The 27,076-nt window shown below is 36.6% G+C and overlaps 2 protein-coding genes across 2 annotated transcripts; both read left to right on the top strand.

Annotated features, from left to right (window-relative positions):
* The first annotated feature begins 1,543 nt into the window (after positions 1–1,543).
* LOC120110024 (tRNA pseudouridine synthase Pus10-like) lies at positions 1,544–19,006 on the top strand. Its single transcript, XM_039123988.1, is given in 15 exon segments — positions 1,544–2,337; positions 6,769–6,889; positions 7,024–7,051; positions 8,275–8,432; positions 8,529–8,600; positions 14,875–14,943; positions 15,055–15,135; positions 15,210–15,225; positions 15,228–15,331; positions 15,463–15,537; positions 15,677–15,757; positions 16,386–16,459; positions 16,633–16,693; positions 17,177–17,232; positions 18,471–19,006. Coding segments are annotated over 14 exon segments (1,074 nt in total). The 5' UTR covers positions 1,544–2,337; position 6,769; the 3' UTR covers positions 18,550–19,006.
* A 1,646-nt stretch (positions 19,007–20,652) lies between these two features.
* LOC120109953 (UPF0548 protein At2g17695-like) lies at positions 20,653–25,655 on the top strand. Its single transcript, XM_039123843.1, is given in 5 exon segments — positions 20,653–20,858; positions 20,861–20,928; positions 21,000–21,141; positions 21,143–21,217; positions 25,248–25,655. Coding segments are annotated over 5 exon segments (669 nt in total). The 5' UTR covers positions 20,653–20,672; the 3' UTR covers positions 25,446–25,655.
* The last annotated feature ends 1,421 nt before the right edge of the window (positions 25,656–27,076 follow it).

Below are 27,076 nucleotides of genomic sequence, written 5' to 3'. Positions count from 1 at the left end.
CGAGGAGCTGGAGAATTGGATTGACTCCTACAAGAGCAAGTGGCCCATATATGGACTAACCATCATGTGCGATGGTTGGACCGGTCCGACCAGACGGAGCATCATCAACTTCCTGACATATTGTGATGCTAAGACCTTCTTCCACAAGTCGGTTGATGCTTCGGCTTATGTGCACAACACCGCGTACATGCTGAAACTTATGGAGGATGTGATTGATCTGGTAGGAGAGGAGAATGCCGTGCAGGTCGTTACTGATAATGAGCCGCAATATAAGGCTGTCGGGCAGGTCTTGATGAAGCGGCGACCACATATTTTCTGGACCTCATTTACTGCACATTATATTGATCTCATGTTAATGGACATTGGAAAGATCCGTAGGGTACAACAAACGGTGGAGACAACCCAACGCATTACCAGGTATATTTATAACCATAACTGGATCCTTTCACTGATGAGAAAGTATGCAGGGGAAGAGATTCTGAGACCAGGAGTCACACGGTTTGCTACCAACTTCATCGCACTTGATAGCATACTCGAGAAGAGAGGAGCCCTACGTCAGATGTTTGCCAGTCCCGAGTGGTATGATAGTAGATATTCTTATGCCGGCACTGAAGGGAGCAAGATAGAAGACTTGGTGACGAGACAGCCATTCTGGCAGCGGGCTACTACAATAGTCAAGGCTATCAAACCATTATATGAAATGCTGCGGGCCGTAGATGGCGAGATCTACACCCAGATGGCGTTTTTGTATCACATGATGGTCAAGACAAAGGATCAGATTATGAAGGTAGATGCAGCACATGGCCGGTCGTACATCAACATCATTGACGAATATGGATATGGTGCATTAGACGCTTCGCTCGAGCAGAGAGGATCAAATCCGTTCGAAAAACACTTTTCGATCGGTTGGTCGACTTTTCTTTTTCTCTCTTCTATTCTATTGATTTTGCTTCCGCCATATTTGGATGGGCCCCTACACAATCAGAGGACACCTCTCAGAGCCAGAGCATGAGCGAGAGATCCGACAGTTCTTATAACCGGGCGCATGTTCCTTCTGATTGGGTTGATTTGCCTCCTCCTGATTATACTTATGATCCGAATATCTACGAGAGCCATCGGCACTCGTTCCGATTTAAGATATCCAAGAGTGCTTTAAATATATGTAAATGATTGTATCTTAATTTGAAGATATTTTATGTGTATCATTTTATCATTTTGAACGGGAGGAAAACATTTCAAATTTCAACCCTAAATTTAAACATAAAAACATCAAAAATCATGAAAAAGCAATAAAAAACATCAATCTTCACTTAATTTAAGATCCAACAGAGACAACATTTAAAAAAAAGAAAAATCCAAATGTCTGGCTCACGGTACCGGCCGGTACGTACCGGACTGGTACCGTACCGGTCCGGCCGGCCATCGGTACGCCGACCGGTACCGGTACGGCGGACCTTGGTCGCAACTGATTCCTTTTTATGACGTTTATGTTGATTTTTTTTATGCATTTATTATCATGGTTACTTACGTATGAGAAAGTTCATATTATTATTATTATTATTTGGCTCACAAGTCACAAGGATGGTTTTAATTATTGCGATGCTTTAAAGATTATCATGTTAAATAATGAGTAAATAGGAGAAAATATAATTTAAACTTGTGGCTGTTAGTCTTAAGCCATGATGTTGTTTTAGATGAAAATTTTGTTAAATTGAGGGGCATTTCAATATTTTTGTGAAGCTTTGCTGTTGTGCTTCTTTTAAGATGCTAAACTACTGCTGTTGTTATACCTTTAGTTTCGATTAATTTAATTTTGTTACATGCATATATGTGCATGTTTATCTTCATGTGGATCTGATGTGTGCATTTTCTGGCATTTAGAGGATGATTTTGTATCTATTCATGCTGCATCACTCTGTAAAGCAAAATACCTTTTTCCTTTAATCACTGCTGCACTTTGAAAGATCATAACTGTTTAGTGCAGCCTGCAAGATTCAAACTTCAGGCTGCTTTGCTTGTTGGTGATTGGATTAAGTGGCGTAAAATCGGATTACAATCCTTATTACATAGAAATTATTTACATAATGCATAATTTTATATGAGTTACCAGGATAATTAAACCAGTTCTTGCACTTTGAGATATCCTATTATGCAAAGATTGTGTCCCTCTCTTTAATCAGTTCCATTTACGGATTTCGATTTAAAAAAGAACCACTTACCTATGCGTTGAAGGTCTGGAAAGAGCAAGGGACCACTGACAAATCTGGATGGAAGTTTTAACATGATGGAGAAGAAAGCATGCAATAGCGACTGATGTTGTTTTTTATAGGAATATAGGTAAAGCATCTAATGCTGTGTGCCGTTATGAATTTGTTGGTTATTGTTTATCAATGGACAGTTCATAATGTAAAATCTTTATCTTTGGAAACTACAAAACTTTCTCAATCTTCTTTATCATTTTTAAAGACTGAATAACAGCAGTAAAACATAATAGCAACTAGGAGTCTAAATGTTTGTGAATTTTCTCAATTTACAATGACAAAAAAAAGACCAAGAAAAAAATGTAGGAAATTGCATATGGATATCAATCTCTCACTATAAAGTTTGAGATAATTTTGAAGTAGGTTACTGAAAATTGTCCCTTTGGTTGTTAATGATTAGTTAACTATTGAAATTTAGCCTGTTATGCCCATACTGATAAGACCTTGGTATAGCATGTGCATTGTACTGATTTGTACTGACAAATGATCTCACTAACAGAAAACATATACAAGATTATCAATAGATGTCTAACATGATTATATTTGCTTAAGACATGCTGTTTCTTGTTCCATTTAGGCTATTTCTGTCGCTTCTGCTGGAAAATAAATTGGTTTTGAACAATTGTATCTTGATTGATCTCAACCAATCTATTATCCTAAGTAATACTAATGGTTTCTTTTGATTGGTAATAAATTGGTCATTAACACATGCAGCAGATAATCTTACAAAGTCTAAGAGACAGAATTAAACTGACAAACTACGAGCCTGTACAAACATTAACAAAGAATAAAGCTGGAAGAAGATTGAAGAGGCATGAGAGATGAACTCGCTTGAATTATACTTGAACTTGGGTAGGCTTTGGTTGTGCATGTCTGCAGCTAAATTGCATGCCACCTTGTGTCAGGCCGCTTGAGTGTCCATGTTGGAATTGTTGCCCTCATAAAACCATGGTTCTATGTATACCACACATTTATGAGGCATAAATGAGATGATTTGTTCTTGTTATCCATTCATATTGAATTTATAATATGTTAAAAGTGATATTTCTAGAAGGGTACAAGATACCAAAGTTCTATAAGAAATATTGTTGAAAAATTATTGATTTGCTGTTTGGCAGCCATAAGAAAATCAGAGGTCTATTTCCTTGTTCTTAAAATGGGTCACAGCTTGTGATGAGTCTGAGGTCTCTTATATGACTGCAATTTGTTAGTGGTGTTTTATGTTGTGTTTGGCTACTTTGGTATTAACACGACTAATATAGTTGTAGATTAATATACATCTAGTTGAAAATACAATCAGGAAAGACTTCTCACATACATTGATTGCATGGTCCTGATTTAAGGGGCTAGTTTCATTCATTGACTGTTCCGTAGCTGGGTTGCATAATTCAAGTCATGAGATTTCATGTGGGTGCTTATGATTGATATACAGGACAGAAAAAATGCCCAATGAGATCCACTAGTAAGGTACTTAGAATAGGTTAAAGAGGGTGGATGAGATTGTAAAATCAAGTACATGTGATTTTTAAAAGAATATTATTTAATCTCAAATTTTAATAAACATATGCATGTCGCGCATAAGCCGCACACATGCATACTTACCTACATACATATGTATGTATGCATGAATGTATGTATGTTAAGTTTACTAGCAGCGGTGCACATGCAATTCATTTTTGAGAGAAATTAATAAATAATGTCATGGTTATAAAAATAAATCAGATCTTCACCTAGAATTTTGGATCTCCTGGGAGATGATTGCACCTCCTCCCCCCCTCCCTCCTTATTTTTATATAAAATGGGACTGCTAGGATTTAAAATCTCCCGGGTGCTTGAGTTTGTTTCATAAACAAGGAGGAAGTGAGGAAAGTGTACAATTGGACTTATTTGTAGATGAAAGTTCTCAGAAAAAATTACATTATACACATGTCCTAGCTGTTCATTTCTCCTTTATTCCCTTTTAAGATATCATTTCCATTAAAGTTATACTTACTAAATCTTATGACAGCTTATCAGCAAGTTGACAGACGAAATCATGTTGGCATACTCCTCTCTCATTTTCTAGTATAGTGTAGATTATGTTTTCTTATATTTTTCAAAGTCTTTGTTTGATGTTTGATTCAGTGTCCACTGACTATACATATAAGTTCCCAGTTGGGCAATATGCATCTAGCTCCTCCATGAACTAATATGAGATACAGCTAAAGTGGATGGACTAATGTGCTAGTTTCTATAAGGATGGATTTATTTCAATAAGTTATATTTCTTGATATTTTTTGTTATTCTGTCTCCTAATTCACTTACAACATTGGTGCAAATTATCTCATGATGATATGGGATTTAATTAGTGTGATTGATTAAGGTTAAATAGATAATGAACTTACTCAAAGAGAATTTGGCAGGGTAATAAGTCTTGGACATGACAGTGATATTATTGCATTCAATAAAAGTTATTGATTGTGCACCTAGTAATTTGTATCTGAATCCCCATTCCAGCTCTTATGACATCTTGTCAACAATTTGACAGATGGAAGCATACTCCTCTCTCATTTTATAATATAGTATAGATTATGTTTTCTTATAATTTTCAGAGAAAATCTTTGTTTGACTTTGATGTTTGATTAAGTGCCTGCTGACTATACATATAAGTAACCAATTCGGCAATATGCATCTAGCGTCTCCATGAACTAATATGTAATACAGCTACAGTGGATAGACTAATGCGCTAGTTTCATATAAGTATGGATTTATCTGAATATCACATGGTAGCTTTTGTTATTTGGTTTCCTAGATCACTTACAACATAGGTGCACATTGTCACATGATGATATGGGATTTAAATAATGTGATTGATTAAGGGTTAATAGATTATGAACTGTTGTTTCCTTATTGAAATTCTAAGTTTAGCCTATATATGCAATTCCATGAGCTTATGGTGTCAACTAGCTTACTGAAAAGGGCTTTGGCAGGGTATTAAATCATGAACATGAGAGTGCACTCAATAAAAGTTATTGGTTGTGCATTCAATATTCTATATCTGAATTCCCATACCAGCCTGTTTGCATGGCTAAAAGCTATGAAACACCTTTGTATCAGTGCGTAGTTGTATAAGATTTTTCCCTTGTGCCTTGAGTCCAATTTACCTGTACCTGTATCAGCTCCCTCTCTCCCTCCTTCCCTCCCTCCTTTCCTCATAGAGTTGTGTGAAATTCCAGCAAGTTGTTCTTAGTGTCGTTTGAGAGGGGAAAAGCACAGGTACAAGTGTTGGAACTGGGCCCCCGACATGGAGAGGCCATTGACATTTACCTCCTTGCAATGTACAAAAGATTGTAAACTTTGAGATTCTAATAACAAATGTAGTTACTATTGTAAGAGAGATTTTTATGTATGTCTACATGTTCTTAAGGCAAATGATTTTTCATTGATCTCATCCCTGTACTATGTTTTCATTGTGTCATTGCCATGTAATATGAGCTAATATTGGCAGGCCAATTTGGGCCAAGCCCCTATTTCATGACAATAACCATGCCAAATTATATTGAATTCTTGCTCAATATTGAATGTCAGCAAGAAACTTCAGATGAGTGGAACAGTTATATCGAGATCATAGAAAAGGAATTGCAAATAGAGAAGTAAATAGACCTGATTTCTGTGGCCCATCACTTTCAAACTTAAGAAAAGGGTAAAGAAAGAAAATAAAAGGTAACGTTGACTGTTACGTCTGGAAATCCGTCAAACAGTTTTTGGAAGTACCCTAAGGCTTGTATGCACTGAGTTTTCAAATATCAAGCAATTTCAGACTTTGATTGAGATTCTGATTCCAAATTCAGCCCGATAGCCCCCCAGGATCTTGGTGTGGGCCCAAAATTCTACATCTGTCCTTGGGCTGTCAAATAGAACTGAAGCATGGTAATGTTGACTACTTGGGTTCTTCTTCTTACCCAATGGCTTGCACATATGATCATGACCTTTGAAGGTTTTGCGTTGTATTTAGAAAGAGCATGACCTTTGAAGGTTCTGCCTTTGTGTCCATTGCTCCACAAAATTTTATCAGAGATCCTTATTGCATTATGCTTAACTTAGATTATTATTTTTTTAAATGAGCATAGTTCATGTACTTTCTTATCTTATAAAAGAAAAAATAACGTGCAAAGTTGATACTTTTTTTTTCCAATTTATTTCCCCCCGGTAGTGATTATCTGTCAACAGATCTCAGTTGTAGTGGTCTGGGGGCAGTGATGCTGTTGGCTAGTGCATGACCTGTGACCTTCTTGGGGTGCGTTGAGAGAGTGAGCCTTTAATATTCAACTTATTTTGTGGAACCAAGAATATCAGTCAATTGAAATTTGTGCAACCATAAGTATTGCATGCATCCCTTCTTTACTTTTTTCCCAAATTTAGTGTTTTGAATAATCATGGTGTACCAATTTTTTAATTGCTCATTTGCTCTTGAAGATGCAATATTAATATTAGCTGCCTACAATAAAGTATGTTCCCATTTTTGTAGGATGTACATGAAAAAGAAATATAACTGTGAAGATTGGTTCAAGGATAAGATTCCTTCTCAGCACATCTCTGTGAAGGATGCCTTGAGATTATCAATTAACACATCCCTTGAAAACCACTTGGTACTTTGCACTCTTTTCTGTTTTACCTTTCTTTTAAATCTTTATTCAAGCATCCAGCAACCAGCTTTAATCCGTCTTAAAGAGCAAACCTGCTTTACAATGTCTTTCTAACCTCCTTGAAATTTGTTCTGTAGGGTGTCAAATCTGGTGTTGATTTATTTCGTATTCGGTGAATTATTCTCATCTGGATGCTTCAAGAATGCTTCAAAGCTCTTTAGCAAATAATCATACTTGCAAGAGACAAAAAACAGGTATATCTTTTTCTTCTTAAATGGTTGAACAAATGTTACTTATGCCCTAATAGGTACAATACTACAATTTCTTTTAAGCTTCTAACGATAGTAGATTTGTATACACAATGAATAGGAATTGTTTAAAATATTTTAGGTGTGGATGAGTATTGTTGTATGAGATAATACCTTGAATCATAAAAAAATCTTCTAGTCTGACACCTTAGTAACTTATTTAAGTAGTCTTGGCCATTGATTCTTTTCAATTCTAGTTGTCCCTTCAATTATCTTAATATTTTAATCCCATGCGATCTGCATTTACTGTAAAGTAAGAGCTGAATAATCTGAGTTTTAATGTCCTTAATGTATATTTTTAACCTTGTCATTGAATCCTTAAGGTTGTTATATTGTCTTACTTTTCATTTCAAGGTTGATCGGCAAATAGACACATAGTTGGGTGATACAGAGGAAACTTCCTCTAGTTAAATGATTGTTGATGGAGGCTTATCTGCCCATGAGAATGTACATTCAACATATCTTAATTCCAGCCAACTCTATGACTCACATCCAATAAAATATTAAAACCCTTGCTTTGCTAGAAAAAAGCAATATAAAGGAAAATGACAAATAACAAGCTTATTTGGAATTAAAACTCTATGATAGTTGGCAGAATACTTAATTTTTTTTCCGCATAGGATGAAAATACCATCTGCATTATGCACCTTGCAGTAAACTAAAAATATTCGTAAAAGAGTTACTTGTTACTCTTATAACTTCACATTTTCATCACTGCTCAACTAATGCTATGAATGATCATTTTGTGCATCTGGGTCTAGCATGACCCTAAGTCCTTGTGAAAACATATTTTCTATCTTCTAGATGCCAATGAAGCAAACAGGTGCAAAAATAGAAACATATTCTCAAAATTGAACCAATCTCTTATCTTTCACTATTACTCGTGCGGTACAGCTATAACTACTAAGCAGTCTGTTCAGGAAGTAGGTTTATATAAAGTAACAAATAATAAGTTGTTTCTGTTAATATTTTATTGTAGCTTTATCTCAAAAATAATATATAACCATGGCTCCTGACTTTTTCTGTTCTTTTATCAGTTATTGATATTGTCTTATTCCTGAGATTTATAATGATTTGCAGATAAAAAGGACAACAGGGATAGTCTTGATGACTCGCACAAAAGTAATTTAAAAAATTCTAATGAGCACCTTTGCAGTGAATCTGATTCGGTCATTCTTAGAACTCTTGAAAGCATGCTGGACCATGCCTTCTGCGAACATTTTGTAATACCACCAGAAGTAACTTTGTTTCGCACAGCTTCTCCATAAAAGGAATTATGTCAAGAATCTTAAGTTTTTATATCATGATATTTTGATTCACTTTTGTCTTTCTAGGCCTTAAAACCATGCCTGCTGACGACTACTTGCTATAGAATGCCTATATATATTGGTGGTAGATACTTGAAGGTATGCTGATGGCCTTTTTGACACCATTTCAACTTGACTGTTTATCTCAACTCATTTTAACTACCAATCTGGGTAACGTGTATCCTATACTAATTTTCATCTACATCGCTTCAATTTTCTCCTTTTTGTTGGCAAATCTATGCTGCAAGGATGGCTTGGTGCTGCAAATAAATACTATGTTTTATATATAATGACCGAGTTCCCATTCTTATTTCTGAGTGTCATGCTCTGAGATATTGTGCTCCTGAGCTGACTAACAAGCAAAGGCACTTTATTAGAAGACCAATCACTTGAAATGCCTTTTAGCAATGCCTGGGACAACATTTAAGCTTCATAATGCCATCTAAGCATCAAAACTCTGAGTGCAATGCTATTATTGGTAGACGTGAAGACTTATGTACCAGTTATTTAACAACTCAAGTCAACTGCATGCTTCTCAGAAACTTGGTTTTCCAGAGCCAGAAGCAGGGTGCCTTTTTGCTTAACCTTGAGATTTGCATGAATGTTATTTCAGATCTGTACTCAGCTGGAGCGTGTGGCAGCAAAACTTTTTTGTTTAAATTTTTTTTTGTCTGCATAAGCTCGTCATCCACCAATTTAATATGGCATCAATTTTCTTCTATTTTTAATATGCACTGCCTTGATTGCTTTGTAGATATTGAATTTGCTTATATATCTTGGTATCATCAGTTCTTCTGAAGTCTAACTTTAGCGCCTTTGGGTTGAAGGCTTTTTGTATTCGAAATTTTTTGTGGAACTACTTTAGTTTATGAAAGTTGAGATTACATAGTATTTGAGCTTCTTTAGTAATTAATTGTCAACTTAGTATCCCTCCATTACTCAAAGTTCATTATATCCTTAATGATAATTGATATTTGCTGGGGCAAAATGGTGGCAAATTGAAAAGTTTAGTTCAATTTTTTGCATTTTTGGAAACTTTTATTTAGGTAATTTCTAGAATTGGTTTAAGTGAATTGTTATCAAAGAGTCATATATTAGGTATATGTTGGGTTGGACAATTCATGAAATCATTATGATCTTATTTTTGAATGTTTTAGGTGTCTTCCTATAATTGTGCTATTCCGAATTTTGTTTTTTCAGATTTTTTTTTGGGAATTAGTTGATTGCGTATCAAGATTCCTAGTTTGCTTGGAAAGTAAATCATGTAAAGTCTATAAAAGGATCTATTTGGATTGAATGAAAAAGCATTGTATGTTATTTGCTTTGAATGAATGAAAGACTTTAGGTCAGGTTTGGAATTTCTTATCTCTCTCTTTCTATCCTTATTCTGTCCTCTATTTCTTTCTGCTTTTTTCTTATTACTTTGCTTTATATCTTCCCTAATTTTTACTATTCTGTCTTTTTCTGCTCCTACTCTTCATCTTCACTGCACTTTTGGCATTGCAGATTGATTCTCTGCAGGATATGAAATCAGATCTACTATTTTTTAAGAGTTAGATCCATCCGTCAAATTCTAAAAACATCTAAGCGTTCAATATCATTTGGTTGTTTAATGTGAAGTATCATTTCGTTAATAAAGCATGTAAAACCTCAATACCTGATTAAGAACCATTATTAGGTTGGGGGGGGGGGTTTGTTTATCATACCATCTTCTTAGAGCCTTAAGCATTGAATATATAATTAGTGCCATAAGGCAACTAGTTAGTACTCCTTGCTTTTTGTGTTCGAAAACACCCTTTTGCATTCTTAATACTTTGTAGCATGATTACTAGTTTAATTTTTCTAGCCATTATTGGTACTAAATGGACAAGTAGCTTTATTCATTGGCACCTTCATCTTGCTTCTAGTTTCTACATCCTTCCTTTGGACTTTTGTTCCTTTGAACTAGTGAAAAGCAGGGCATCCTTTTGGAGTCTAGTCCAGGTAAAGCTTAAATTGACCGTTATGTGCTGGCTGATACAACAATGGGCATGACATCTATTTTTTGTTCACTTTGACCGAGACATCGCACGTTTTACTGCATTTTGATTTTTAACAACTTGAAGGCTGCTCCTATAGTATTGAGAGTTTCTTGGGACCACCATTTGCATGAACTTGATGCTTGACGAGGATGTCTAAGAGTGGGACAAGCATTTTTTTTGTAGTGATGAGGTGACAACAATGAGACATGCTTGTAATTAGCTTCTAAACTGAAAAATTAAGTGCCATTGGTATGGGCATGTTGACTAGTATGTTACTTGACATGTCAAAAATCAAATTTTTGCTGCATGGACATGATATGACACATGTGACATGCTTGGATTATGCTATAGACAAACTCTTTTCCTTTGCTTGGTTCAATATTCATGACACCTATCTCTCACTTTGGCCAATGAAGAAACAAAAAGAGGAAAAAGAAATAGCAAAAGAAGAAAGAGAGATGGAGAAAGGAGAGGGGAGAGATCGGGCTTGCATGTAGGGGTGCACATGGTCGGGTCGGGTCCGGTCTTGGATGACCCTGATCCGACCCGGTTTTTTGTTTGGGTCCTAATTTTGGACCCAGACCCGACCCGGTTGAAGATCGGGTCGGGTCGGATCCAAGTTGGGTCCGGGTCGGATCCGGGTCCGAGTCGAGTCGGGTTCGGGTTCAATTTCTTTATGCTTTTGGGAAAGAATTTGGACAAATCTAATTTGGTCATATCATAATTATGAGGTGCTGGGTGACCCATGACTTGAAAGACTTGCAATTGACCTCCAGTTAGAACAGATGACCCCTGACTTAGTAAGTCGGTCTACAAGCCAAATTTCATATCACACTATTTTTTGTCCATATGACTGATTGGACACGGAACTTCGTGTCTCCCAGCTCCCCTCTCACGAGGACTAAAAAAATCCCAAACCTTCTTCCAAAATCCAATTCCATTGCAGAAAACTGGCACATGACCCATATTCAGTTGAGTGTTCCCTCACTTCCTCCCTGCAAAAGTTTAAAAAAACAGAAACAAAAAAACAGAAGGAAAAAAAAAGCCAGCTACCGAGACACTAGAGGTATCAACAGTGTAATAGATTGAGAGAGGACCCTGACGGACCAATAGTGCCACGACCCACACAAAAAAAAGAAAAAAAAAACTCTCTTTTGCTTTCCCCCCTCTCTCTTCGGGTCTATTCGGGTCGGGTCGGGTCCGTTCGGTAAACCCGACCCAGAAAATGATTCGGGTCCAATTTTAGGACCCGACCCGGACCCGCGGGTCCTAAAATTTGGATCAGGTCGGGTCTACGCGGGTCGGGCCGGGTCGGATCTCGGGTCGACCTGACCCATTTGCAGCCTTACTTGCATGTTCCTTCTTCCTTTATGAGGTGTCCTAAAACCATGGTAATGATTCAACATTCAGGCACTCTTAACTCTCGATGCTTTCTTGAGGGCGACGCGAATGCATAAACGGGTGATACTAGTGACTATCCTCCTATCTTATGACCAAGGGTTTTGGGATGAATGGGGATTGGAGTGAGAGAGAGAAAGCGAGACCAGTGGGTTCACCATCCCGATCAGATGGGCGACGCCAAATAATGGTGCACTCTAACCCTTTTGTCTATAGTGGGCCTATGGCTCCCACTAATCACATTAGGAGAAGGGCTAGACTAACATGGGTTTGAACCAAGTTATAGCTCAAAACTACTGCTTGCCTATAGTCCAAATGTTTTCAAGCCATCATAAATAATTTGTAAATCAAGATGATTCCAAATAAACCCCAAACCATAACATATATTATACATTATATATAGCATTATACAATTATATCATTGTTTTCAAGCTTTTTAAGATTTTATGAGAGACATCTAAATTGGACGCTAGTGCCCTTTCCAAGTAACATTGTAGGCTGGTAGCCAGCACAACACGTGTGAGGCTATTCCAAAGAAGGAAAAAAAAAGAAAAATTAAAAAGGATTTAAGAATTATTTTTATTAAATTAAAATTATAAATGACACTTGATAGGTCCTATGTCAGCCGGTGCATGGTGCATGGTTCGCTGTCTCAGTACTAGATCTTGTTCCGGTACCATCTTATTAATGTGTTCGTACGTCCGATACAGCAACGGGTTTGGCATATCGACACTCAATACTCCTTACCGTATACTGGTTCAGTAGCGGTATGGTATGGTATGGTCATTATGCATTGGTACGACAAACTATGTCATGGTGCCTAAATTGGCCTAGTATCGGCCGACACTCAAGAGTTAAGACCATTATTTGCATCATGGAAAATTGATAACCACATCAAGGTTGACCTTGCCTAGGCATTGAGATGGTTCCCTTGAGCACTTGACAACTCAATTGCCTAGGTCCTGGCACTTTTTAGGCCTTTAGGCAAAGAAACTGCTTAAGCACCTAGGTTGGCACTTGAGCAGGTGTTACCTGTCCATGACCCGTATTTGTCTCAAGGCATGTAATTTTTTAACTATTTTCCTCTTTAAGGAAAACTGAACTTCAAGAGAAGAAAGTGAAGTCCATTTATAATGTGTTTCCTTAAATACTAATTGATGCTTGAATGTGCTATGTTAGAAGCTTTAAAGTTTAAATACTTCGAATCAATTAATAGAAAAATTAGTAAGTAAAACAAAGTAATTAATCAAAGTTTTCATTATTGCATAAATCAAAATTTTAAACTCAGTTGCTTGCTTGGATGCTTAGTCATTCTGCCTGGGCCTGTAAAATGATCAACATCTAGTGCCACCTATGTGATTTGAAAACCTTGAACAATATGTCTTATCATTATTGTATAATCAAGGCTGGTCTTTGTATTTTAATGGACAAAATGTGGTACTTTAGCATGATTTATATAATTCTAATGACAACATATGTTTTATGAATGATTATCATCTACTTTTATGAATTGCCATGAATGCTGTTAATGCATTGTATGATGTCATAGTAGGTAAAAAGACACTTTGTACATTGTTCAGCAGGCTTACATGCCTATTTTTTTTTATTACATGAAACTGTATAGCAGTTTGAAATTGTTTTAATTCATGAACAAATTGTAATCAGACTAGAAATTTGAAGTATCAAATTGAGAAAAAAAAACTCAAAGTATCCTGCCCGCACATTAGAGCGCATTCTAGTGCTGTCTGTGCCTATGCTTATTTGTGGGTGCTAGGTTGTCCAATGTATCAATTTGACATGTGGCACATGTTATGCTGGCCTCTAGCTGGCATTTACCATGCTATTGGCACTTGAACCATTTCTTTTTTAAAAATAAATAGACCCCTTGATATGCACCATGAAATGACAAGAGGTGAGAAGGAATATATGTGATTAAATAGGAATATATGTATTGATTTATTCCAAACGATCTTGATCAGTGTGACACAGCCATTTATCAACTGCGATTGTCTTGAATAAATAATGTGCATTGCATGTGGAACAATTATTCTCAAGTGAAAGTTAAGCTGATATATGAATAGACATGAAAGAATACTCATTGATCTGTGATTTTTGCACCATTTATGGATCCCTTTTCCATCTGAATCATTTAGAGTTTTTCCTAATTGCCTCAAGCAACTTAGTATGCATTCTTAAGGTCTTGGACCTTTGATGCCTCTTTATCTTTTTTCTTATACGCAGGGATACAAAGAAAAATTTATGGAAGTACTAAAAACACAACATACTTTCCATTTTCTACTTTGACGACAACCTTACGAAGGACCACTTTCAGATTTGGATTTGTAAGGCGAATCTGTTTAGATGGAATTAGCCTTTTCTTTTTGTAGTTCGGAAATCTGGAAGGAAGTTCATTAGGTAAATGCCTAGAAGATGTGAAAAATAAAAACAAACGTTTCTGGAATAGAATAGAGGATAGCTTCTGTAGAGAAAATTTTATGAATTTGGATAGGGAGATAGATTAGAGATTCATGTCATACTGAGCACCTTGTAGGTGGATGGGTGCCTTGTGATTTTTCTTCAGATTAAAGCGGAATTCTTAGTATTTTTTAAGATGAATTTCAATATTGGAGACTGAAAGTCAAAATTAGAAGAAAATTTAATGTTACAATTAACTTATTTTAGACAGAATTTGATACAATATGGTAAATTACTGTACCTATTTATCAGAGAGTGTAATATGTGAATGTGTACCTTTAATGTTACTCTCTTGAACATCCAAACAAGAATTTCTCTTTTCTGTTTGCCCTTCATTTTGTTGACCTTGGTATTTCTCAGATAAAATTAGCTTGAACTTATTGAAGTTTGTGTAAAAGAAATGATATCTTAGTAATGTGGCAAGTGGCAACACTTTCACAAGACAATCATGTATAATATATTTTTTGTTCCATGTACAGTTCTCACGAAGGGTGAGCCAGTCGTGCTGGATAATTGATGATGAGAGAATGGGTGAAGCATCCGTTGAGGTCTGGCAGTACCCTTGAAACCAAAACCCTCCATCATATGTCAGTGTGAATTTTTAGCCAACCTTTTGCTTTTACTGGCCACTTATTTGTTTAATGGCTTCCTTTTAACAGGAGATAGTTGGGAGCAATGCTCTTCTTGTCTGTAAAGGTGACAACTACAAATTTCATGCTGCTGGCCGAGAAGATATTGATGTACAAACTTGATTATACTATGAAAAGTTGATAACTGTTTTTGTTTTGATTAACTGAACAAACTTTCTACTCAGGTAAGGATGCTAGGATCTGTCGCCCTTTCCTAGTTGAAGTTTCAAATGCACACTGCATGCCTTCTATGATTGATGTTCAACTAATTGCGGAAAAGATAAACAACTCAGACAAAAATACGTGAGTTATTAATCTACATGCATAATTTCTGTTTACTAATTATTAAATATTATGTGATGTGGAATCATAGAACAAAATAAATTTTATGCTGCTTCATCTGACTCCTGAACTATCCTTGTGCATGTCCCTTTACAGGTCAGAGTGCGAAACCTTAAGCTGGTCAATAACCAAGCATGGACTCTAATGCGTGAAGGCGAGGGCAAAAAACAGGTTATTTTTCCAATATTTGTCTGCAGAAGATCCTTTATCAAATTCATATTTTGTTTTATCTTAAAATACATCTGACAAGAGAAGATCATATTGTTGTAGTTAAGATTTTTTGACATACAATGGTTGTGAATCCATGCAGAAGCAATATGCTGCTCTTGTATGGACTTCTCGTGCACTGACTGAGGAGGACTTGCATAGCATATCATCTAGAAAGGACTTGGTAAGATCTGTGTATGTACTCTTGTAGTAAAGTGGAGTCAAGTATATATTTGCTATAAGAATTTAAATGTTGTCATGGCTGGACCATACATTAAAATCTCTCTTTGTTCATTAACCTCCTTTGTCCAACCTTGAAACATGGTCTTGGTTAATTTAGGTTTCCTATGACTATATCAGCAACTAGAAAACTGAGGGATTGCACCTCGTTTTTGAATGCAAATTAATAGAATTAACATCCTGTCTCTTTTCCCCATTTTGCCTCCAGTTTCCTTTTGTGCTGGAAAATACTCTGCTGATTAATCTAGGATCTTTAGACCTCTTTTAGGCAGGATCAGATCCTAGGTTTTTTTTTTTTGAATTACAAAGAATTCTCGCAATCATGGACTTGGTAAACTTGTATTACGAGAATAGCCATATAATTTTTTGAGTTTGATCATTCCCAACTTCTTGTTAGGATTACTGAATGATTTCTAGTAATATGTTACGGATTATCATTTTTTCAAGGTTTTGTGCACTCCAGTATCTTGTATGTAATGCATTAGCTGACAAAGACAGATTGGTGCTTGAAATTACCTATTCTATGATGAGACTCTTATCTTGTTTAATTTGTTCTTCTACTTGATTCATAGGATATTATACAAAGAACCCCGATAAGGGTGCTTCACCGCCGAAGCCCATTGGAGAGGAAGAAAATCATACATTGGTAATGAGGAAATCCCTTTATTTTATTGTGCAGTGAATTCTGTTTGTACAATTGATTGGTGAGAAGAAAACTTAAACCAATCCCAAGGTTTTTAGTTGTATCATGTGTTTGTCTGACTACAATTATATGGAAGCTCTTCATTGAAACTCACCAATAGAAAATTCCTCATCCAGGATGAACATTGAGAGAATTGCTGGTAGCTGCCAATATTTTCTATTGCATCTTTGTACCCAGGTAAAGATATATTTCTTAGGTAAAATTGTTTTTTTTTATGTGATAATTTTGTTTTTATTTGTTAAGGGATCCATGAAGCTGGCATGAATAGTTTGGATAAGGATGGAGAGCATGCTTAATTTTTAAAAGGATGATGATGCCATGTATATAGAAGTATTTTTGTAGAAGTATTCATAAAACGATTGACTTACGAAATAGCAGCTGGATATTTATTTTTCTTTTAGTATTCATATATTATTTCTAATGCCTTTCAGCTTGAGCCCATAGTACCAACTTATGAGCTGAGCTGTTTTTCTCTATATTTTGACATGCTTTACGATCACTCTTATTAATGGGTCATCCAGTGCCTTGTAATCGTTCTCTACACCCTTTTTTATCTTAGAGATTCATAAATTGTATATCTTTACTCAGACACCTTTTTTCTTGTGATTATGGAGTACTAATACATTTATGTGAGCTCTCACTTTTTTTACCCAAATGCAGGCTGGAACATATATAAAAGAATTTGTGCATGGAGATCTTGGACGCACTCATCCTAGGTAAAAGATAATGCATTTTTTGATATAAGTAATTTGCGCTCCAGTAATATAATATGTTAATTATGATCTACAAAAGTATATGGAGGTTCTACAGATATCTCAAGCTGACCCAAACCCCCAAACCCTCTGTGAAACAAGAAAGGGGTCTGCTGTGAAACATTAAAGAATTCTGAGACAAGGTACTTGTTAGATCGAATAGAATGATTCTGCGTATCCAGAATAATACAAACCCAACCCATTTCATGAAGAAAATGCGACCAATTAACCAACCAAGAAAAATAATGGTTACAAATAACACCCTGTTGTTGCCTCTGTTACCAGGTAGAAAGATCTGCATTTTTGGTCAGACAGTCTAATTCCATGCAACTAGAATGCAACTCTTTGAGATCCCATTAGTATTGGAATTTGGAAAGAATCCTGAGAGACGAAAAAAGGTAAATGTTTTCTGTAGGAAGCTGCATTATTGAAGAGCCAAATTGGAACAGTCTCCATCATGCCAATGTTTATTTAGAATTTTTATATGTGGGCTTTACTATATTTAGTGACTAGACTTGAAGATATGAAACTTAAAGAAGCAAAGGAAGGGAAAAGCAACAGATGGATGAGAACTTTCGGATCTAGTCGCGATTGGGTAACTGAGTCTGCATATAAAGAGCACTAAACTACATACTACTGCTACTAATTGTGACAATTCGAAGGATGCTGCTTGTGAAACCTTGTGATTGTGGAAACAGAGTGGCATTTGCTTGATTCTGTAGATTTCCAGTGAGTCTGAGCATGCATAGATCTGCAAAAATTGCAGATTTACATGCATTTATTTAGTGTAGAGATAGGTAAATGTTTCGAGGTGCCCGTTATGCGCACATGAAAAGGTCACTTGACCCGCAAATGCTGATTTGGCTAATTCCATAAATTGCACCAATCATGTTATGCCATACGTTATTGAAACCCTGTAGCATTCCTTGTAGAAATATATTCTTTTTTCATGTGAATGGTCGGTTCGGTTGTTGAGATATGATTTATCATCTTTGTTTAAATATGGTACAGCAAGCTATGAGTTGAAAGGGGGGTTGAAAATGGAATCTTGAAGAGGTTGGATTAGCCTCTATAGAATGACCATACTGAAATGGTTGAAATTGTTTTCTTGCTTCTTATTTAAAGAATCATTATCATAAATATTGCAATTTAGTTGCTTATTTTATGGTTGTGTGGCACATTATTGCTTTTGTTTTTTGTAGTATTGGTTCCATCTTAGGCTGCAGGGCAGAGATCCTGCAGCTTGATGTCACAGACGTGAAGATGGACTTTTTCGACTGAGTGGGTGAGAGTGCTTCTAAAGCCTGATTGTCTGGGATCCTTCCTATCAGGTTCCTCTGACCATTCCTACATGGAGAAAACTGACAGTTAGCCTTCTTGCCCTGCTTGTGATTGCAAGCCCACTTCCTGACGCCACATGGTGGGAGGTGAAGTGAGAAGGAATCACCAAGTTATTTGAACTGTTATGCGGTATTTGCATGCTCTGATGATACTATTGTATGGGCAGTTCTCACATTTGAACTCATTGACATGAGAATGATCACTATGCATAATCCCTATTGCTCCCTTTGATGTTTATGTTCTGTTTCCCTTTCTGTCGCTCAGAGAATGTAAGATGGTGCAAATTTTGGAAGATATTTTGTAATGATACGATTGGTGGAAGACGGTCTGTGTAGATTTTTCTGTCTGCGAAGATCTTACAGATAATGAGATACTCAATGCAACAGCATTTCTCTCATGCCTACAGCCCATGTTGTTGGTTGGTCAGCAGGTGTTGGTTCAGTTACATTACCACTTACCAATCTCACTAGCGAGATAGCACCTTTCTCAGCATGGAGGAATTATTCTCTCATTAGCTTGTGCTATGGAACATGGGTGCAAGTCTGCCATTGCTTCGCTAGAAACAGGAAAGAACAAATGAAAAATGTCACCGTTCAATGTTCCTGACATTGTCGACTAATAATCTGGTATCCATTTTGAACTCTCATCAAGTTAAACTTCATGTATATGAGATGGACAAGACAACCATGTGGGTTAAGCTTATTCCCCTCCTATTATTGTTGGTGGTGCTGCTGCTGCCAAGCCTGATGTCTTTGTACTTTCTCTGCATTAGAATAGTTGACAGCCATTTACATGGACAAGAATAGCTTCTCCCTTCATGGTGATTTTTGGCTGTATAACTCAGATTTTACAAATCTTGAATATCACTTGCAAAAATTTAAGAGAACTTTGCTCTATAATTTAGACAGAGTAATTTTGTAAAATTGCTGAAGAATAAAATTATTATTATTATTATTATTATATATTATATATATATTTTTTTTTCTACTTCTAAGTGCAGGACTACTTCAAAGGATCGTGGGTTTTTTCCTACCAACTGGGGCTCTCCCTTCATGCCTTCATTGCCCTCATAGAGATGGTCTGTAGGATTTATAACTACTATTACTATATAATGTATATTTTGCCAATATTAGATCTGTCTTTACCCAAAGTTTTTTGGTTCACGTCAAAATTATTCACTTGTCCAATTATTGCTAAGCAATGTTTATATATTAAATGGGCCTTTTCAGATGATAGATAATCTTAATATGGTTGATTTAATCTTCTTTTGCAATTACTTTCGCAATATCACCTATTACTCTAGCTAATTGTTCATTCTTTTCCAGTGTGATTTCTATGTTATGTATAGCCACGCCTGGGGTATATCTATTGAAGTAGATTTTTTTTATCATAAAAACTCTTTTCCAAAGCTAGCTTTTTAGATATATATGTTGATTTCTAGATAGATAAATTTTATATAAATTCGTATGATAAAGAACCGCATGAATGATTTTGAGTATTGAACATTATTTAGATAAACTTCTAATATTTTTAACATAAATTGTACTTTTTTTTCTTTTTGTTACATAGCTAAAACCAACAACCCAGTACACAGAGGGAGTATTTTCATCCAATTGGGAGAAAGCTTAAAGGGTGATGGATGAGGGCATAGACGGTACTTTCAGATTTTCTCCGTATATTGAACGGCTGACATCGTTTGTTTTATCTTTTTAAAACATATATATGTATATATATATATATATATATATATAACTAAAACTGCTCCGATAGCTACTTGTCTATAATTTTTATTTTAAAAAATCCAATAAGAGAGAACTAGATCAACTTTAATTAATTTTTAATTTGTTTGCATAGATAAAAGTAGCAAAGATTTTAGTTTTGGAAAAAAAAAGTGAAAATAAAAGTAAAGAATGGCAGAAATTTTTCTGCGAGTGTTCTTTCGAACATTAATCTCCATCTGATATTCCAGCCCGCCAGCCAGCGCTTCCTGGTGAAGGCGTGCGTCCCGCTTCTTGATTCGTTTACCCGGCGGCACGCCTCAAGGTTTGGAGAGGGGAAGGAAAATGGCGGGGGGTTTATTTCTCAGCTGGAGGCGTCCATCCCGCGACCAACAAAAAGCCTGCATCGCCCATGCCGGAGTCTTCAACTACGACCCCCGTTTCCGCGCCGCTTCTTCTCCTCTTCCTTCCCGAAACGGAAAAAAAGAAGCAGAGGATGCCCTCTCCAAGAATGGCTTCTTCATCAAACACGCGCTCGCGTCCTTCTCGGCTCCGGTCCCCTCACCTTCCGCCTCGCCAAATCCGCTCTCCTCTCTTGGAGGTACGATAATTATCATCATTATCCCCATCTTTCTCTCAATGTAAACTGATGTGCTGGGTGGGATTTTGCAGGCATTTTAGGTTGGGGTGGGCGTTCGTGGACACGGAGAGCCCAATCGAGACTGGGGCAAAGTTCTGTGTCTGTGTGAAGGAGCTGCTCCCATGGGTCATGATGCCTCTCCAGGTTGCCTACGTCACTGATATATCCACACCCATCGAAGCAGCAGCTGCTCGGCCTATCAAGGCTTGTTTTCGGTTTCGGCAGCGGCACTCTCCAAGGCCACCTCCTGGTACTCTCTCTGGTTGTAAATTCCATTTCTAAAATTTCCTTGTATTTCTTTAATTTGCTTGTAGAAACTTGATACTGTTTAACAAAAAAAATCTATTTTTTCATGCTAAATGCTATTACTGCATTCGAGAATTCTGAGATAAAGAAAACGCTTTTTACTTCTGTTCTTTCTGCTGCTGAGATAATAATGAGGAAATGCATTATAAACTTTGAAAAATACTTGTAACTCGGTCACTCCTCCTAAGAAAGGGTGGCTAATGAAATTAGCTGTGTCATAGGCTATTTTAAGTGGCATCCATTTATCTAGGCTTTGTAATCAATAAAAGGTAATAGGATCAGACTTTGCAAGGGCTGTATCTGTGGGTCTTACTCTGAAGGGTGAAAGCTTTCGTTGATGGAGAGTAGCTTTCTCATTTACATGTAGTTTTGCAAGCGGCATACAGAGTGCTTGAAGAGAAGAAAATGGGTGCTTCATAAAATTTCTCTGTAATAAATCCTTCCGGACATGGAACAAGATACATCTAAGTTTCACCTGGCTTCCCTGAAAGTGGTAGCTAAAACGTGATTGTATCAGGGTCAAGAAATTCCACATAAAAATAAAATTTTCTAATTTCTATATTTGTGCCTAACATAAGTCCGCCTAGATTTCTTATTAGTTGGTCCTCTGTCATTGGATTCTCTAGGTTAACTCAAAACATGAAATAATGATATTTCTCACAGAATATAGCATAGAAAAAATTTTCATACTGCCCATCCTCTACCTACTTCAAGGTGCAACTTCTAGCCATTTGGTACAACCAACAACTAGTCTGCTATTCTATAGGAACATGAAAGCCACACCTTGTATACATTTAGAAGAATTACTCCAAATTTTGATGCTAATGATACTGACCAGCAACTAACGGGAGTGCCATTCCAGTTACCGAAATATTGATGTTCTATATATATTTCTTACTATCAAGATCCACAGTATCGGAACCGACACTCGTGCCGGTAGGCCGTGGTATGATACAGTACCGTACTGGTGTCGTTCCGACGTGAATCGACAAAGGATAACCGGTAAGGGAGGGCGAGAGGGAGGAGAGAGGAAGAGGAAGGAGGAGGGAGGGAGGGAGAAGAAAGAGAGGAAAAGAGAGAGAGGAGGGCCCGCTTCTCTCTCTCCAAAGCTGTCTTCCTCCCTCTCCCTCTCCCTCTTTTCCTCTCTCTTTTTCTCTTTTTCCTTCTCCCTCTCTTCCTTCCTCGCCGGTCTCTCATTGTGAAGGTCAAAATCGTTCTAGTCCATATTCGATATGGCTCGGTACGTTCTGGATCGCACGGTTTGGGATGGTACTGCTGACCTTGCTCACTATTCTTTGGGTGATGTAGGCTTCTCAACTGCCAAACATTCTTCATATTTAAGAAAGGGTTAACCAAATCGGATAGTTTGGGGCATACCAAACAAAACCTGTGAAGAACTAGGATGGTTCGGTTCCAAAAAATAAACTTCGAGTCCTCGCTTCTCGTGACCCCTGTGAAGGCTTCGAGCCTTCAACTGTTCTCCTTCCTCCCTCCCTATCTCTCCCCCACCCTCTCCCTCCCCCCGTTCCCGCCATTTTCGACCAACTCCATGACCCGACAAAGGCGGTGGAGGTGATGCCTCTCTCTCTCTCTCTCTTTCTTCATTGAAAGCTCCACAATATCCTCTCCCTTGGTTTTGCCATGGTTGGAACTTCGAAGCTCCAAGTATGCACACCTCTCTCCCTTGCTCCCTCCCTATCCTCCTCTCCCCCCTTTTCCATCCCTCTTTCTCCCTTCTGTCTCACCCTCTATTCCCCTGCAGTTAGGGTCAGGTTTAGGGTTTTCTCAGCCTCCCTCCCTCCCTCTCTCCCCTCTCCTTCCCTTTCTCTCCTCCCTCCCTCTCCTTGTTCGGCACATCCCAACACAGCATAGTATAACTTCTACCATACCAAATCGGTCGCCGACCAATACGAGTCCGATACTGGTTCGATGGACCTTGATTAAGGTTTGATGTTCAAAATCATATTTTGGGGTAATTAGGTTATACTTAGATCAACAAGCTAATTTTCTTCAAGGATGACATAGATAACTCTAAATCTATCAAATGTACAGTACTTTCCTTCCCTGGTATTGTTTTACGAGCCGATTCAAATGACTATAATAATACTTCTTTAAATATATAATTGATCTACCAACTTGAGGCTCAAGAAGCATGCTTTAGTTTTGGTTCAAGCATCAACTAGCATCTACTTTTCTCCAATAAGAAGTTTAGCACCATTATGGTCTCTTATTACATCCTTGGTGATAAATTTAGATAGTCAATCTAGATTTAACACACCCATCCACTAGTAGGTGCTTTCAATTTGACCTACCTCAATCTCTCTCTTTTATATCCTATTTAAATTCTTGATTTGAATCTTAGATGGTTTGTTCGATACTCCTAGTTTGCACATTCATGCTGAGGCAGTTTAAATATAGTTGCTATTTGCTTTAACTCAGATTGTTTGTCCCAAAGAATGCAATACAATGCTGAACCCAGTATTGTATTGTACTGTACTAACCACAAACCGAGATGGTTCATGGTTGCCATACGGGATTTTGCCTGAAACAATCGTTGCCAGGCTGAATTGCCAAGAAAGCACTTAGTTCCAAGAAGTTCAACCTAGTAAGGGCGCCGTATTGCTTCTAAGCCTGAATAATTGTGGGAGGAAAATGATCTAACACCCTTTCTCCCTCTGTTTCAAGGTAAGCGGGAAAAGAAAAGAGAAAAAGAGGGAGAGAGTGGAAGGGTGAGTTGTTCCTCCTATCCAAGTATTTCCCTAATTACATCCTATGAATGGATATAAATTGGAAAAAAGGGAGATCATTCCATAATTTTGTATTTCAGTATAATTTTATGATATGTCAAGTCCCATGGCCCATCTATGACATGAACTAGATGTGTATGAGGACATCAACGCTCGACTTAGAATTGAATAATTGCATGCATGTTGCATTTCCAATTTTTAATATAAGTAGTTTATTTTCAATTTTATACTTAGTTAATTTAACATTATTTATTCACCCATTCTTTAGACATGTAACATAAAGTTAAAGTACATTATATTTAAACATCAAAAACAAATTCATAAAATCCTATTTTCCACTCAAAAATAAATAAAGAAAGCTTAAAAAACTTGAATATATATATATATATATATATATATATATATATATTGGTGCATCAATACGGTTCAATAAGGTGTGATCCAGTATTGTAGCATACCGGTTTCCTATCAGTAAGTATTGAGATTGCACATCTTGGTTTGCCCAACTTTTAGCATGTATCTATCCATGCATATTTCCAAAATTCAGCAAGTATTCCTTCTTCCATTGAAGATAGCTTATTTGTCATTTCTGAATGCAGCTGGGGTTTTGAAACTGTTTGAAATGATCACTTAGAAGCTTGTTAATTGATTTACATTCTTCTGGTATGATTGTCTTATCAGCTAATAAAAATTAGAAAGATCAATCAGAAAAAAGTTGCAAAGCTGTTGACGCTCATATTGAGTTACATTCTCTAGTTTCAAATATTAGAGTTAGAGAACGACAGTAAAGCAATGCCAAGTATATAATCTACATATCTAGTTTGCTGAACTTGTGAATGTTACCATGATGAAGTGCTTTCTCAAATTTATTGCTAAAAAAGAACAATTGGAAAGCAATTTATTAATTTCACAAGTCTTTCACATAGTACCTGAGTTATCCTTCTGTTGTCCCTCTCTGATCACATGTGCAGTGTTTCATGAGCATGGATAATATACTGAATTTAGTTGGAGATGAAATGTATGCTTATCAAAATTGAAAGAAAAGAAAGCCCTCACCACTATTTTTCTGAATCTCAGTTCTATCCACTTCTTGCTATCCTGCATTAGTTATCATGGTTGTCAGTTTTCTGTTTTCTTGCTTTCACTAGTCTTGCTTTTGTAGCTTTATATTTTCCTTCCAGATTGCCCAACCTTTAGCATTCTTTTTTCACATCATGTTTCACGCAGGCTGGAGAGGAGCGGTTCTCAATTGAGTGGGACGAGAATGACCAGGTCTGGTATGAAACCTTTTCCTTCTCAAAGCCTGCACACATCCTCTCAGTTATTGCCTATCCGTATGTGCAGCTTAGGCAGAAATACTTTGCTCAGCAGTCCACAAATGCGGTACTAAAGTATGTCACTTCCAAAAAACAATTTACGACATAAAACTGTAAGGAATTCCGTGTGTCCCACAATGTTCTTTTTTTTTTTAATCATCTGGTATTCAAGTTTATATTCTGTTGCGAAACTTTCATATGCTAGCATGCCATCTCCTGATGCTCATACCGATGTGTCTTAATGGTAATACTCTCCCAGGAGCAAAACTTGATCCAGCTATTATTACCTCACTGATCGAAGTCTTTGCTAGTTTACTGACTTTTGTGGATAAGAATGTTCACAAATATCTAGTATCATATGTTGGGATCCATTAAAATTTGGCCTTTGATTCAGTCGATGGACTTGTGTTGCCAATTCTGTTCTCGGCAGCTTAATTACTAAACTAACTAGCCTCTGCATGGGGAAAAAACAGCTTATTTTTCCTGTCTCCCTGAGAGTTGTGTGGTATCGTCCGGAGATGTAGATGTAAAGGGTCTTGGAATTTTAAGGAAGACCAGAGCATGATATGTAGGATAGAACAGAACCTGGCGAATATGAAACTTTTTCATGGTAATATCATAAACTGAACGTTGTCAACAAGTAAGGACCATGAAGTTGTTCTTTTTAAAAAAAATAATAAATAGAATAAACCCTTAGATTTGGGCAAGGAACAAGCATGTAGCATGGGTGTGTGGATCTATAGCTACAATGTGATTGATTCAGGTGCCAGGTAGCTGGCCCAAGGGTGAACAAGCTTTCATTGATCAAGAATGAAGAGGGCGGGATAAGACCCATCATTAAAACCGTTGGCATCATGTTTTTTGGATTACAACTCTTTCTCAGTATGTCATGTAAAGGAAACCGAAAGGTTTTGTGTGTATCACGAAGCACAACATATGATTCTTATACAAATGCCCAGGAACATCTTGCTGCAAAAGCTCCACTGCAGATAATAACAGGCATTAGCTATCAGACCTTAAGCTGCAGAAGTCTCAGCTGAGGAATCTTGCTCAGGTTGGCGTGGTTTGAGAACTGTACTTTTTTTTAGTATTTTGCTATATTTGCATTTTATTCATTCGAAAAAAGCAAAATCGAGAGGCCCTTTTTGGTCCCATCATACATTTTCTTGGTCATCCAAATAGTAATAAGTTGGGAGCAAACAGAGGAACAAATGCTGGAACCGAACTATTCAACTATTTTGGTCAAATAGCTTTGTCCAAGGTTAAGGAGGAATTAGTACAAACAAATGCTTTTCTGCTTAGTTTAAATTCGTAAGTATTAAGAATTTGTTTGGTTCATAGAAATTTCTCTTATAGGAATATTTTTTTTAAAAAAAAGCTGATTTTTAGAAATATGATACCTAAAAAAAAGATTGGGTATGTTTAGTTGACCATTGAAAAGTAGTACATTATAGAGTGGCTTATGTTTGGTTGAGCATTTATTTTTATATAAAAATTATATAAAATATCTATTATATCTTTAATAAAGAAAAAAACTTTATTTATGAATTTTGATGGCTTTAAGAATAGTTTTGAAAAAAAATTTCTAATTTTCAACCGGTGGAAAAATAACTTTTCTATATTTCTCATAAATTTTTAAAATAGAAAAATCTTATTTCTATAAAAATGCTATTTTTTTTATCACTTTCTTTTAAAAACTCCAATCAAATAATTTTTTTTTATTTTCTTGTTAACCATACT

The sequence above is a fragment of the Phoenix dactylifera genome, chromosome 2 (assembly GCF_009389715.1).
Source record: "Phoenix dactylifera cultivar Barhee BC4 chromosome 2, palm_55x_up_171113_PBpolish2nd_filt_p, whole genome shotgun sequence".
In the NCBI taxonomy this organism is placed as follows: domain Eukaryota; kingdom Viridiplantae; phylum Streptophyta; class Magnoliopsida; order Arecales; family Arecaceae; genus Phoenix; species Phoenix dactylifera.
The sequence above is the reverse complement of the archived record's forward strand: the minus strand, read 5'-3'. Positions and strand labels throughout refer to the sequence as shown.